Source organism: Gorilla gorilla, chromosome 13, assembly GCF_029281585.2.
Source record: "Gorilla gorilla gorilla isolate KB3781 chromosome 13, NHGRI_mGorGor1-v2.1_pri, whole genome shotgun sequence".
In the NCBI taxonomy this organism is placed as follows: Eukaryota; Metazoa; Chordata; class Mammalia; order Primates; family Hominidae; genus Gorilla; species Gorilla gorilla.
In genome coordinates, this window is record NC_073237.2 from 118,401,763 (window position 1) to 118,413,513 (window position 11,751).

At 43.1% G+C, this 11,751-nt stretch overlaps 1 protein-coding gene across 10 annotated transcripts in view; it reads right to left on the bottom strand.

The window, feature by feature from the left end:
• The window catches only part of TTLL11 (tubulin tyrosine ligase like 11), a 276,253-nt gene that overhangs the window by 225,996 nt on the left and 38,506 nt on the right, over window positions 1-11,751 (bottom strand). The window contains exon 1 of one of the 10 annotated variants that reach the window (XM_063696734.1): window positions 11,616-11,731. The exons of 7 other annotated variants lie outside the window; for them this stretch is intronic. In XM_063696734.1, the coding sequence (XP_063552804.1) occupies window positions 11,616-11,639 (24 nt within the window). In that variant the 5' untranslated portion in view covers window positions 11,640-11,731. Of the gene's footprint in view, window positions 1-3,460; window positions 3,654-11,615; window positions 11,732-11,751 lie in introns of those variants that run through there. 2 more of the 10 variants (XM_063696739.1, XM_063696737.1) reach the window with 2 other exon arrangements.

Below are 11,751 nucleotides of genomic sequence, written 5' to 3' on the forward strand. Positions count from 1 at the left end.
AATAAACAAATTCAGCAAAGTTGCAGGATACAAAATCAACACATAAAAATCAACTGTGTTTCATACATGATAAGGAAAAATCCAAAAAGGACATGTTTTTAAGAATTCCATTTATAATAGCATCAAAAAGAATAAAATACTTAGGAATTAACCAAAAAGGTGAAAGACTTGTACACTGAAAACTATAAAATATTTGTAAAAGAAATTAAAGAAGATATTAATACAAATAAACAGAAAGATATCCTATGCTCATAGACCGGAAGAGTTAATATTGTTAGGATGTCAATACTACCCAAAATGGTCTACAGATGCAATGCAGTCTCTATCAAAATCCCAATAACTTTTTTTCAAAATAAAAAAATCCATCCTAAAATTCATATGGAATTACAAGGGACCCCAAATAGCAAAAACAATCTTGAAAAAAAAAAAAAAAGAACCAAGTGGAGTTCTCATACTTCCTTTTTTTTTTTTTTTTTTTTTGAAACAAGAGTCTTCTTCCATCACCCAGGCTGGAGTGCAGTGGTACAACCTCAGCTCACTGCAACCTCTGCCTCCTGGATCAAGTGATTCTTTCTCTTCCGCCTCAGCCCCCCGAGTGGCTGGGATTACTGGCACATGCCAGCGCACCCAGCTAATTCTTGTATTTTTAGTAGAGGCTGGGTTTTGCCGCACCCAGCTAATTCTTGTATTTTTAGTAGAGGCTGGGTTTTGCCATGTTGGCCAGTCTGGTCTCAGGCCATCCACCTGCCTCGGCCTCCCCAAGTGCTGGGATTAAAGGCGTGAGTCACTGCGCCCAGGCTGGAGGTCTCACATTTCCTGATGCCAAAAACAAAGCTACAGTAATCAAATAGTGTATACAATAACAATGAGATACCACCAGACACCTATTACAATGGCCAAAGTCCAAAACACTGACACACCAAATGCTGGCAAGGACGTCGAGCAACAGGAACCCTCATTCCTTTCTGGTGGAAATGCAAAATGGTAAAGCCACTTTAGAAGGCAGTTTGGCAGTTTCTTACAAAACTAAACATACTCTTATTATATAATCCAGCAATTAGTTCTCCTTGGTATTTATCCAAATGGGTTGAAAAACTTATATCCACACAAAAATCTGCACATGAATGTTTATAGCAGCTGTATTCATAACTGCCAAAACTTGGAAGCAGCTGAGATGTCCTTCAGTAGGTGAGTCCTTGTGTAGGTGAGTAGATAAATAAACTACAGTATATCCAAACAATGAAATATTATTCAGTGCTAAAAAGAAATGAGCTGTCAAGCCACAAAAGACATGGAGGAATCTTAAATGCATATTACTAAATGGAATAAGTCAATCTGAAAAAGCTACATGCTGTGTGATTCCAACTAAACTACATTCTGGAAAAGGCAAAACTACAGAGACAGTAAAAAGATCAGTATTTGCCAGGGGCCAGAGGGGAGGAAGAGATGAATAGGTGAAGTACAGAGGATTTTAGAGCAGTGAAAATACTCTGTGTGATACTATAATGGTAGATACATGTCATTATACATTTTTCAAAACCCATAGAATAGCACCAAGAGTGAAGAGTAATGTAAACTATGGACTTTGGGTGATGATGACATGTCAATGTAGTTTCATCAGTTGTAAAAAACACACCACTCTGATTCAGGATTTTGATGGTGGGGGAGGCTATCAATGCAGGTGGGGGGAAATCTCTGCACCATATGCTCAATTTTGTTGTGAACCAAAAATGCTTTAAAAGTGAAAATAAAAACAAATGAAAAAAATCAGTGTGGTACTGGCATAAAGACAGATATAGAGGACAGTGGGATAGGATAGCTCAGAAATAAAGCCTCTCAGGTGTGATCAAACAATTCTCAACAAGGATGACAAGACTATTCAATAGGGAAAGGGCAGTCTTTTCAACAAGTGGTGCTGGGAAAACTGAATATCCACGTGCAAAAAGAATGAAGTTGGACCTTTACCTTATACCATATACAAAAATTAACCCAAAATAGATCAAAGGCCTAATCATATGAGCCAAAACTATTAAATCCCCTAGAAGAAAATATAGGAGAAAAGCTTCATAACACTAGAAATATAGAAAATATAGGAGAAAAGCTTCATAACACTAGAAATATAGAAAACATAGGAGAAAAGCTTCATAAAACTACATTTGGCAATGATTTCTTGGATATGACAACGTAAGCACAGCCAACAAAAAACAAAATAGGTAAATCAAAGATAAAAATTAAAAACTTTTTTCATCAAAAGACACTATGAACAGAGTGAAAAGGTAACCCACAGAATGGCAGAAAATATGTGAAAATCATATATTTGATAATAGATCAATAGTCAGAATATATATATATTTTTCTCTTCTTTTTTTATTTTATTATTATTATACTTTAAGTTTTAGGGTACATGTGCACAACGTGCAGGTTTGTTACATATGTATACATGTGCCATGTTGGTGTGCTGCACCCATTAACTCGTCATTTAGCATTAGGTATATCTCCTAATGCTATCCCTTCCCCCTCCCCTCACCCCACAACAGTCCCTGGTGTGTGATGTTCCCCTTCCTGTGTCCATGTGTTCTCATTGTTCAATTCCCACCTACGAGTGAGAACGTGCAGTGTTTGGTTTTTTGTCCTTGCGATAGTTTGCTGAGAATGATGGTTTCCAGCTTCATCCATGTCCCTACAAAGGACATGAACTCATCCTTTTTTATGGCTGCATAGTATTCCATGGTGTATATGTGCCACATTTTCTTAATCCAGTCTATCATTGTTGGACATTTGGGTTGGTTCCAAGTCTTTGCTATTGTGAATAGTGCCACAATAAACATACGTGTGCATGTGTCTTTATAGCAGCATGATTTATAATCCTTTGGGTATATACCCAGTAATGGGATGGCTGGGTCAAATGGTATTTCTAGTTCTAGATCCCTGAGGAATCACCACACCAACTTCCACAATGGTTGAACTAGTTTACAGTCCCACCAACAGTGTAAAAGTGTTCCTATTTCTCCACATCCTCTCCAGCACCTGTTGTTTCCTGACTTTTTAATGATTGCCATTCTAACTGGTGTGAGATGGTATCTCATTGTGGTTTTGATTTGCATTTCTCTGATGGCCAGTGATGATGAGCAGAATATATTTTTAAACTCCTACAACTCAACAATGAAAAAACACTTACAAAATGGACAAAAGTCCTGAATAGACATTTCTCCTAAGATATACTAATGGCCAATGAGCATATGAAAAGATATTTAACATCATTAATCATTTAAAAAATTGCAAATCAAAATCAGAAGAAACTGCTTCATACCCATTAGGATAACTATTATCAAAAACAGGCTGGGCGAGGTGGCATACACCTGTAATCACAGCACTTTGGGAGGCTGACGCAGGAGGAGTTCAAGACCAGCCTCAGCAACGTAACAGGGCCCCCATCTAACAAACAACAACAACAAAATACCTGAAAAATTAGCTGGGCATGGTGGCATGCCTGTAGTCCCAACTACTCGGGAAGCTGAAGCAGGAGGATTGCTTGAACCCAGGTGTTTGAGGCTATAGTGAACTATGATTGCATCACTGCTCTCCAGCCTAGATGATAGAGACCCTATCTAAAAAAAAAGAAAAAAAATCACAGGACCTAAGTGTTGACAAGTATATAGAGAAATTGGAACCCTTGTGCATTAAGAATATAGAAAGTTGCTGTAGTTAAAAAAAAAAATTACTGGCTGATCGATCTAGCAATTCCAGTTCTGGATGTATCCCCCAAAAGAAATGAAAGCAGGCTGGGCACGGTTCCTCACCCCTGTAATCCCAGCACTTTGGGAGGCTGAGGTGGGCAGATCACCTGAGGTCAGGGGTTCAAGATCAGCCTGGCCAACATGGCGAAACTCTGTTTCTACTACAAATACAAAAATTAGCCGGGCGTCATGGCATGCCTGTAATCCCAGTTACTTGGGAGGCTGAGGCAGGAGAATCGCTTGAACCCAGGAAGCAGAGGTTGCAGTGAGCCAAGATCACGCCACTGCACTCCAGCCTGGGCGACAGAGTGAGACTCCATCTCAAAAAAAAGAAAAGAAATGAAAGCAGAAACTCAAACAGATATTTATATACCAACATTCATAGGAGCATTATTCACAATAGCCAAAATGTAGAAAAAGCCCAGGTGTGTCCATTAGTGGATGAAGAAATAAACACAATATGATATATAAATACAATAGAAAATTATCCAGCCTTATAAAGGAAGGAAATTCTGCTACAACATGGATGTACCTTGAAGATGTGATGCTAAGTGAATGAGCCAGACACAGAAAGACAAATATCGTATGATTCTACTTATCTGAGGAACCTAGAGTAGTCAAATTCATAGAGGCAGAAAATAGGATGGTGGTTGCCAGGGGCTGAAGGGAACAGAAATAGGGAGTTAGTGTTTAATGGGTACAGAGTGTCAGTTTGGGAAGATGAGAAAGTTCTGGAGATGCATGACGGTGATGGTCGGACAGCAGTGTGATTGTACTTAAAGCCACTGAAATGTACACCTAAAAATGGTTAAAATGGTAAATTTTATATCATGTATGTTTTACCACAATAAAAACAAAACACCATCTACTTAAGCCCCCTGATAGAGTTTGGATTTGTGTCCCCGCCCAAGTTTCATGTCGACTTGCAATCCCCAGTGTTGGAGAAGAGGCCTGGTGGGAGGTGATTGGATCATGGGGACAGACTTCCCTCTTGCTGCTCTCGTGACAGTGAATTCTCACGAGATCTGGTTGTTTAAAAGTGTGTAGCACCTCCCCCTCTTCTCTCTCTTCCTCCTGCTCCAGCCATGTAAGACACCTCCTTCCTGTTTGCCTTCTTCCATGATTGTAAGTTTCCTGAGGCCTCCAGAGCCATTCTTCCTGTACAGCCTGCGAACCATGAGCCAATTAAACCTCTTTCCCTTATCAATTACCCAGTCTCAGGTAGTTCTTTATAGCAAGAACAGACTAATACACCCCCTGCAGCTGAGGGGCCATTTGTGGCTCTACTCTGAGCTGTCTGCAGCGTAGAATGCTGTTCAGATTGTCATGGAGCATTGAAAGCTGACAAATGGTTCTCAGATCCCCATTCTCCATCTTTTTCCAGTCCTGACCATCCTCCCAGTTTCCCGGGTTCTAAATCTGGTAGTCATCTTTCCTTTTCTCTTCTTCAGACACTTTTGGAAAAAGCACTGGATTTGGGATCAGCAGACCTGAGAGTCCTAGGCTTGTCTCTGGCACTCACTGTGAGATTGTAATTAAGCCTCTATCCTCAGGAGATAGAGATGAGGAAACGTGGCAAGACAGCGAGGAGAACCAACCAAGATATGGAAATGGAAGGGCTTAGTACATGCCACAGAACAACACAATCTGAGTTCCATCATTGATTCAGGTACTCATTAGGTGTTGACTAAGTACCTCCAAAGGGTCTCAGGAGCCAACAACACAATGGGAAATGTCTGCCTTCGGAGTATATGGTCCACGGGGGAGAAGATGATAAGCCAGATGGTGCTCAAAGGTATCACTATAAACCATGGTAGGGGCTGTGGAAGGAATCCCAGAGAGCAACGAGGGCACAGGAAGACCCAGTCACATCTGGGGAGCCTGAGAAGGCCACCCCGTGTCAGGTGACCACCTGTCCATTTGTCCAGAAGGTTCCAGCGTATGCCTGTTGTCCTGGTGTTATTGTTCATAACACCCATTGCACTTTCAAATGTATCCCAGTTTGGGTAATAAATAAAATGGTCAACCTTTTCCTGAGGATGGGCAATTTGAGCTGAGATTGGAAGGAAGAATGGGAGTTGACTAGGAGATGAGGGAAGAAGGGTGTTCAGACAGAAAATAAATGTGTAAAAGCACAGAGGTAGGACTGTCATTGGCTCAAGGCAAAGCCTGATGGAGGGTCAGGGTGGCTGCAGCAGAGAGGACAAGAGGGAAGTGGTGGAGATGAGACTTCAGCAGGGGGCAGCTCAGGTAGGGCTGCACCCTGTGCTGGAGCATGCCCCCGCCCCCTCTCCCCGGAAGAGAATGAACCCAGCGAGCCAGCTGGGAAAGAGAGACCACAGAGAGAGAGTACATGTAAAAGCAAGGGAAAAGTGTTTCAAGACTAAAGGAGTGGTGGGAAGCTGAGAGGTCAGACAAGATGAACATTAAAAACTGCTCATTTGATATAACGCCACAGAGAGCTTTGGAACCACTCCAGTTCACACCATCACCTTCCTGATTCCCTTACTATGCTTAGGATGTGCCTGTGCTGTTCTTTAGTTATTTCATGTGTAATCCTTATCTCCCTCATTAACACTATGCATTTCTAGGGCTAGGGACAATTTGATATGCGTGTCTCAGGTCTCCAGTGGGGTGTAACCAGGTATCTGGCAGGTCCCAGGCCCACAGGAAAATTAGAAGCCATAATCCTGAGAATCACCCATGTCACCTTCTCCCTCCTCAACATCCACTGGGCAGCAAGCCCTCTGGCTGATCTCCTAGCTTATTTTTAATTTCCTCTCCTTCCTGAATCCCTACTGCCTCTGCCTTACTTCAGGGCCTCATCTCTCACCAGCCTCCTCCCCCATCTCCCTTCCTCCAGGGTCTCCTCTTTAGTCTACCTGACACACAGCAGGATGAGAGACTTTTATTTTCATTATTTTTATTTTTATTTTTTCAGAGATGGGGTCTCACTCTGTCAGCCAGCCTGGGTGCAGTGGTGTGATAATAGCTCACTGCAGCTTCAAACTCCTAGCCTCAAGTGATCCTCCTGCATCAGCCTCCCTAGTAGCTGGAACTATAGGCACATGGCACAGCACCTGACTATATCTTTTACTTTTTGTAGAGTCAGAGTTGCGCTATGTTGCCCAGGCTGGTCTCAAACTCCTGGCCTCAAGCAGTTTTACCATCTTGGCTTTCCAAAGTGCTGGGATTATAGATGTGAGGCACTGAACCCAGCCCAGATTTTTATTTTTCAACACAGCTCTGACCATATCGCTCCTTTGCTACAACTCTTCAATGCCTCCCCGTGGACCGACCACAGGATCAAGGCTAAGCTCCAAGCCTCATCTGAAAGACACTTCACAGACTCCCCTCTGCCAACCTGCCCACCTCAAGTTGGGCCACTTAACTCTTGGGCACTTGCACTGTCACTGTGACTACTTTCGATCCTTTAAGGATACAGCACTTTATTATTTGGTGGCCTAGGTTTCTTCATGTCATTCCTTCCGCCTGGGATCTTCTGACTGGGCTTGCCCATCCACTCCCCACCTCCATGATGATGATCTCTCAGCTCTCTTTGTCTGTGGCCTCTGTCGCTACACCCATCACAGGCCATTCTGCAACATCTTGTCTGTACATCTGTCCACCTGGCCACTTTGCAAACTCCTTAAGCACAAGGAGAGCCCATGATCATCAGTGTATCCCTAACACCAAGGCTTCAGCACCCTGTAGGCTTTGTTTTTAACCTTTCTGAGGTCATAAATTCCTTTGAGATTCTTGCCAGAAAAAAAAAAAAAGCACGCACATGCACAAAATCTTCCACATGAGCTTAGGAGATTCAAAGACTCCCTACAGCCCCTGGTTGTTCTCAGATACCAGTGTTAGCAATGCCTGCAGTAATATTTCATGAATGAATGAACTCACAAAGAGCAGCCACTCAAATACATGTCATCATCATCACCACTAACATTAGCATTTAGGTAATGCTTATTCCTATGTCTATGTGTTAAACACTTTACATGTATTACCTTATTTAATCCACAAACATGATAAAAGTGCTATTAACCCTATGATAAAGATTATGATATAGGTGCTACTATTAACCCTATTTGCAAATGAGGGCACCAAGTGCTAGGAGAGTAAATAACTTTCCCAAGGTCACAGAGGTATTATAGTAAGGGCAGAGGCAGGATCAAATCCAGTTCTGCGCAGTTTCAAGGCCCATGCACTTAAGCACTACAGATGTCTTTTTGGAGACTGCTATAGTCTTATTTACTAGTCACGCATGAATAACTGTAACCCTCACCCTACATGCTACCATCTTTGTCACAAAGAAAGTTCCTCCCCCAGAGTATACACCTGGATGGACCCGAAATATTTTCCCTCTTGACCAGAAGAACTAAAACAAACTTGCAAAATAGTCACGTTCAAACGAGAACTGAAGCTGTTAAATGTTCTTTGAGCAAATCTGTGTTTAAGGAATTGATGTTCAGGTCCCTCTTCTAATGGCCCAAAGAGAAATTTCAAGTCCCCCTGGGGACTTTGCAAAATGAAATTTTACAGTGAATGCTGATGAAAGCACAGTTCACATTTCTGTACTTTGTGAATGATTTTCTTCATAAAGCTTCTCTATGAACAGAAAGCATTTCAACCGACTGAGGATAAAGGTGGCAAATAAGCTTTGATATAAGCAAGTCTGTGTGCAATGCATCTGTAGGGGGGAAATGGTCCAAATGGCTGCTCTAAGATGAGGGGTCCAAAGTACTCAAAGGAAACACAGGGAAGGTGCTGTCATGGCTAAGGTACCAAGCGTGGACCAGCGAGACCCCGGCTCAATCCCCAACCCACCACACCCCACTCAGAGACTCCAACAGTGACTTTGCTTCTGCAGCTCAGCTACAACTGAGAAAAACAATAGTAATAAAACCTGTCCACCTCCGAGGGCTGTTATGTGGACTGCAATAACACACGGGAAAGCACTTTGTAAACAGTACATTGCTGTAATATGAGACAAGTTATTATTTTTAATGTCCAAGGAAATCACCTCAACAAGTAACTTCAATTTAAAAAGATGCCAACCAAATATCGCGTGTCATTAGGACAGCTCTTGAGTAAGGACACTGCGGTGTGCGTGCACTTGGGAAACCTTCCATGATGCCTTCAGGCAGGTTAATAGAGTTCTCTCCAGCGTTCCCCTGGCATTCTGTTGGTGCCAGTAATATAGCCACTGTCTTACGGGGCATTAATGTTTACATGACGGACTCCCTCACCTGACAGGATGCTTCAGGGGAGAGACATTTTATTCTTCTTTCTATCCTCTCCCCTACCTGTGGTCTGCAGCCTCCAAGATGGTCCCCAGTGATCCCTGCCTCCTGGAATTCAATCCCTTGTGTGTCCTCTCCCACATTGTCACAGGCTTGGTCTAGATGACCAATGGCATACAGCAGAAGTGATAAGCCATCACTTCTGATATTTAGGATATTTTTATAAAAAGACTACGGTGTCTGCCTTAGTCTCCTCACTCCCCCTTTGCTTTGGGAATGCCTAGGGAGACGCCCACATGGTAAGCAACCGAAGTCACCTGCCATCAGCCACGTGAGTGAGCTTGGAAGTGGATCCGTCAGCCCCAGTCAAGTACTCAGGGTCTGTGACTCTGCCCAACAGCTTGATTGTAGCCTCATGAAAAAGCCTAAGCCAGAACCACCCAGCTAAGTCACACTCAGATTCCTAACCCTCAAAAATGGTGTAAGATCATGGATGTTTTTGTTTTAAGCTGCTTAGTTTTGGGGAAATTTGTTACACAGCAATAGATAATGAATGCACCATTTCAGTTTCAGAGCAAGGTCCCAGAGAAAGAACATGTTCTGAGAATGAAGGAATTTAAGATTAATATATCCTTATAATATAATGAATATAATAATTACTATTGAGTACTTAACAATGTGCCAGGTATCTTATATAAATGCCTCCATTTTGCAGATAAAGAAATATAATCCCATTGCTAATAAGTGACAAACCCAGAATTTGAAGCCATGTTGGTTTATCTCCAAAGGCTGCACTCCTTCAATTCGACTAAGGGGGATGGATGGATGGATGGATGAAATGAGCACATACAGCAGAGAGTTGTGACAAACACTTCAAAGAAGATACCATAAATTTCTTTAACATACCCTGCAGTTTCTGCCTTGGCATCCATTTTGTGGTCTAGCATAAGTTATTTGAAACCCAGTCATACCACATCGCCTTTGGCCTAGTTAAAACTTTCCCCCCCATGTGGTTGTTTGTGATACTGCCTGCTTGTTGCTCATCCCACGGACCCAAAACCCAACACACCCACAGCTGCTAACCACAACAAAACCTAATCACCAACACCAGAGTCTGACTGTCTCTCTTCTCTCTCTCTTTCTTTCTCTCTGTGTCTCTCTCTTGCTCACTCACTCGCTCTCAGTTCCCACTCACTGGTTGAGCTCTCTGTCCCCTCCAGACTTCCAGACAGTCCCCAGTCAATGCCCCTAACCTCTCTGGATCCTCTGAGTAATAAATTTCTTCTGTTTCACCTCCTCATTGTGTCTCATCTGACACACACCCAAACCTAACTTTTCCCTTGGTCAGGGCTCTCCTGGAGACTGGCTATCTTGGCCTGTGGCCACACTCAACAGAGAGACCTCGAGACCAAATTAGAAAGAACCCATAACAATAAAAATCATAAAAGAAAAAACATAGCACAGAAAAGTCCAGAAGAGGCCAATTAAGACAAAGAAAGGACTAAGCAACTGCCCTTCAAGAGTGGACAAAAAAAAACTATCACTCTTCCTCAATCAAGAAAAAAAGCAGACTAAGAAAATACTGGTGGAAATTGATGAAATCCTGAAGGGTGTGACCAGATGGAACACAGTTCTATCTGCCAAATGTGAGCACATCAAAAGAAGGCATGTCCCTTTCAGGCCTGAAAGAGGGAGGCCCGCTCACTTCTCTGCCTTGCTGCTCACATCTCAGTGAACAGCATTGTTCCCCAGACAGAGGAGAAATTCCACCCCAACTGAGGGGCTCAGGAAGATTCCAGGCTCACTCTTGCCTATGGAAAATGGAGCTGGTGAGAAAAGGTTTCCCCATGCCAGCGAGGGACCAGAGAGCTTCCCGACTGCAGTATCTTTGGATGGGGCTGGTGGGGAAGCCCACCTGTGGGAGCAACTCCAAGCCTGTTTCCTCGATGGGAACAATAATGTCGACTTGATTGGGTTATTACAAGGATTAATAGTATGTTTGGACCACCTAGCACGGGGCCTGGCACACAATGCTTGATGCATAGCAGGTGTTCAAAAAATGCTGGTTTCTTCTTCTCTTCCATTCTTTCCTATCATTCTTCACCTCATACTTATTGACTGATAAGATTTTTAAAAACTCTTCCTTCATCCATCTTTCTGTTACCCAAAAGAGCTAGGAGATGGGGGTGTTTTGCAGGACTAGCCTAAGTTTAAATGTGCACATGGTACAATCAGGGTATTAAAGCCATGTGAGTCTTCATGGGTAGGCACGTAACCTCTGGAGAAAGCCCACAAGTGCAGAAAGGCTCCTTCCCTCGAGTTCAGGAACTTGGATTCAAATCTCAGCCCTGCCAACTATTAAGGGCCTGGGTTTCATCACCTGAGAAAGATGAGTAGCAGAGCCTCCCTCACAGGGGATGTTGTAAATGTGAAAACAACCGCATAGGTGAAAGTCTGTTTGTGAATGGCCTGGCAGACAGTAGGAGTCAAATTAGTCCAATTAGAGAATATTGAGAGCAAGCCTCCTGGATTATTCACCTAATTAAGTCCCTTGGTGAGACAGGCAGAGAGGAAGAGTCCCCAGACATGCCTGCTGGCAGAGAAAGCAGAAGCTGGCCCTCCACAAACCCACCTCAGGAAAAAGTCCATCAAGCATGGCTCTGGTCCACCAGGAATCCAGGAGCGAGGTCGGGGTAGAGGCAGATGTGTGGACAGATCTGCAAATGCACTCTGCGTGTCAAAGTGCTGTGTGAGAGCCCAGAGGGAGG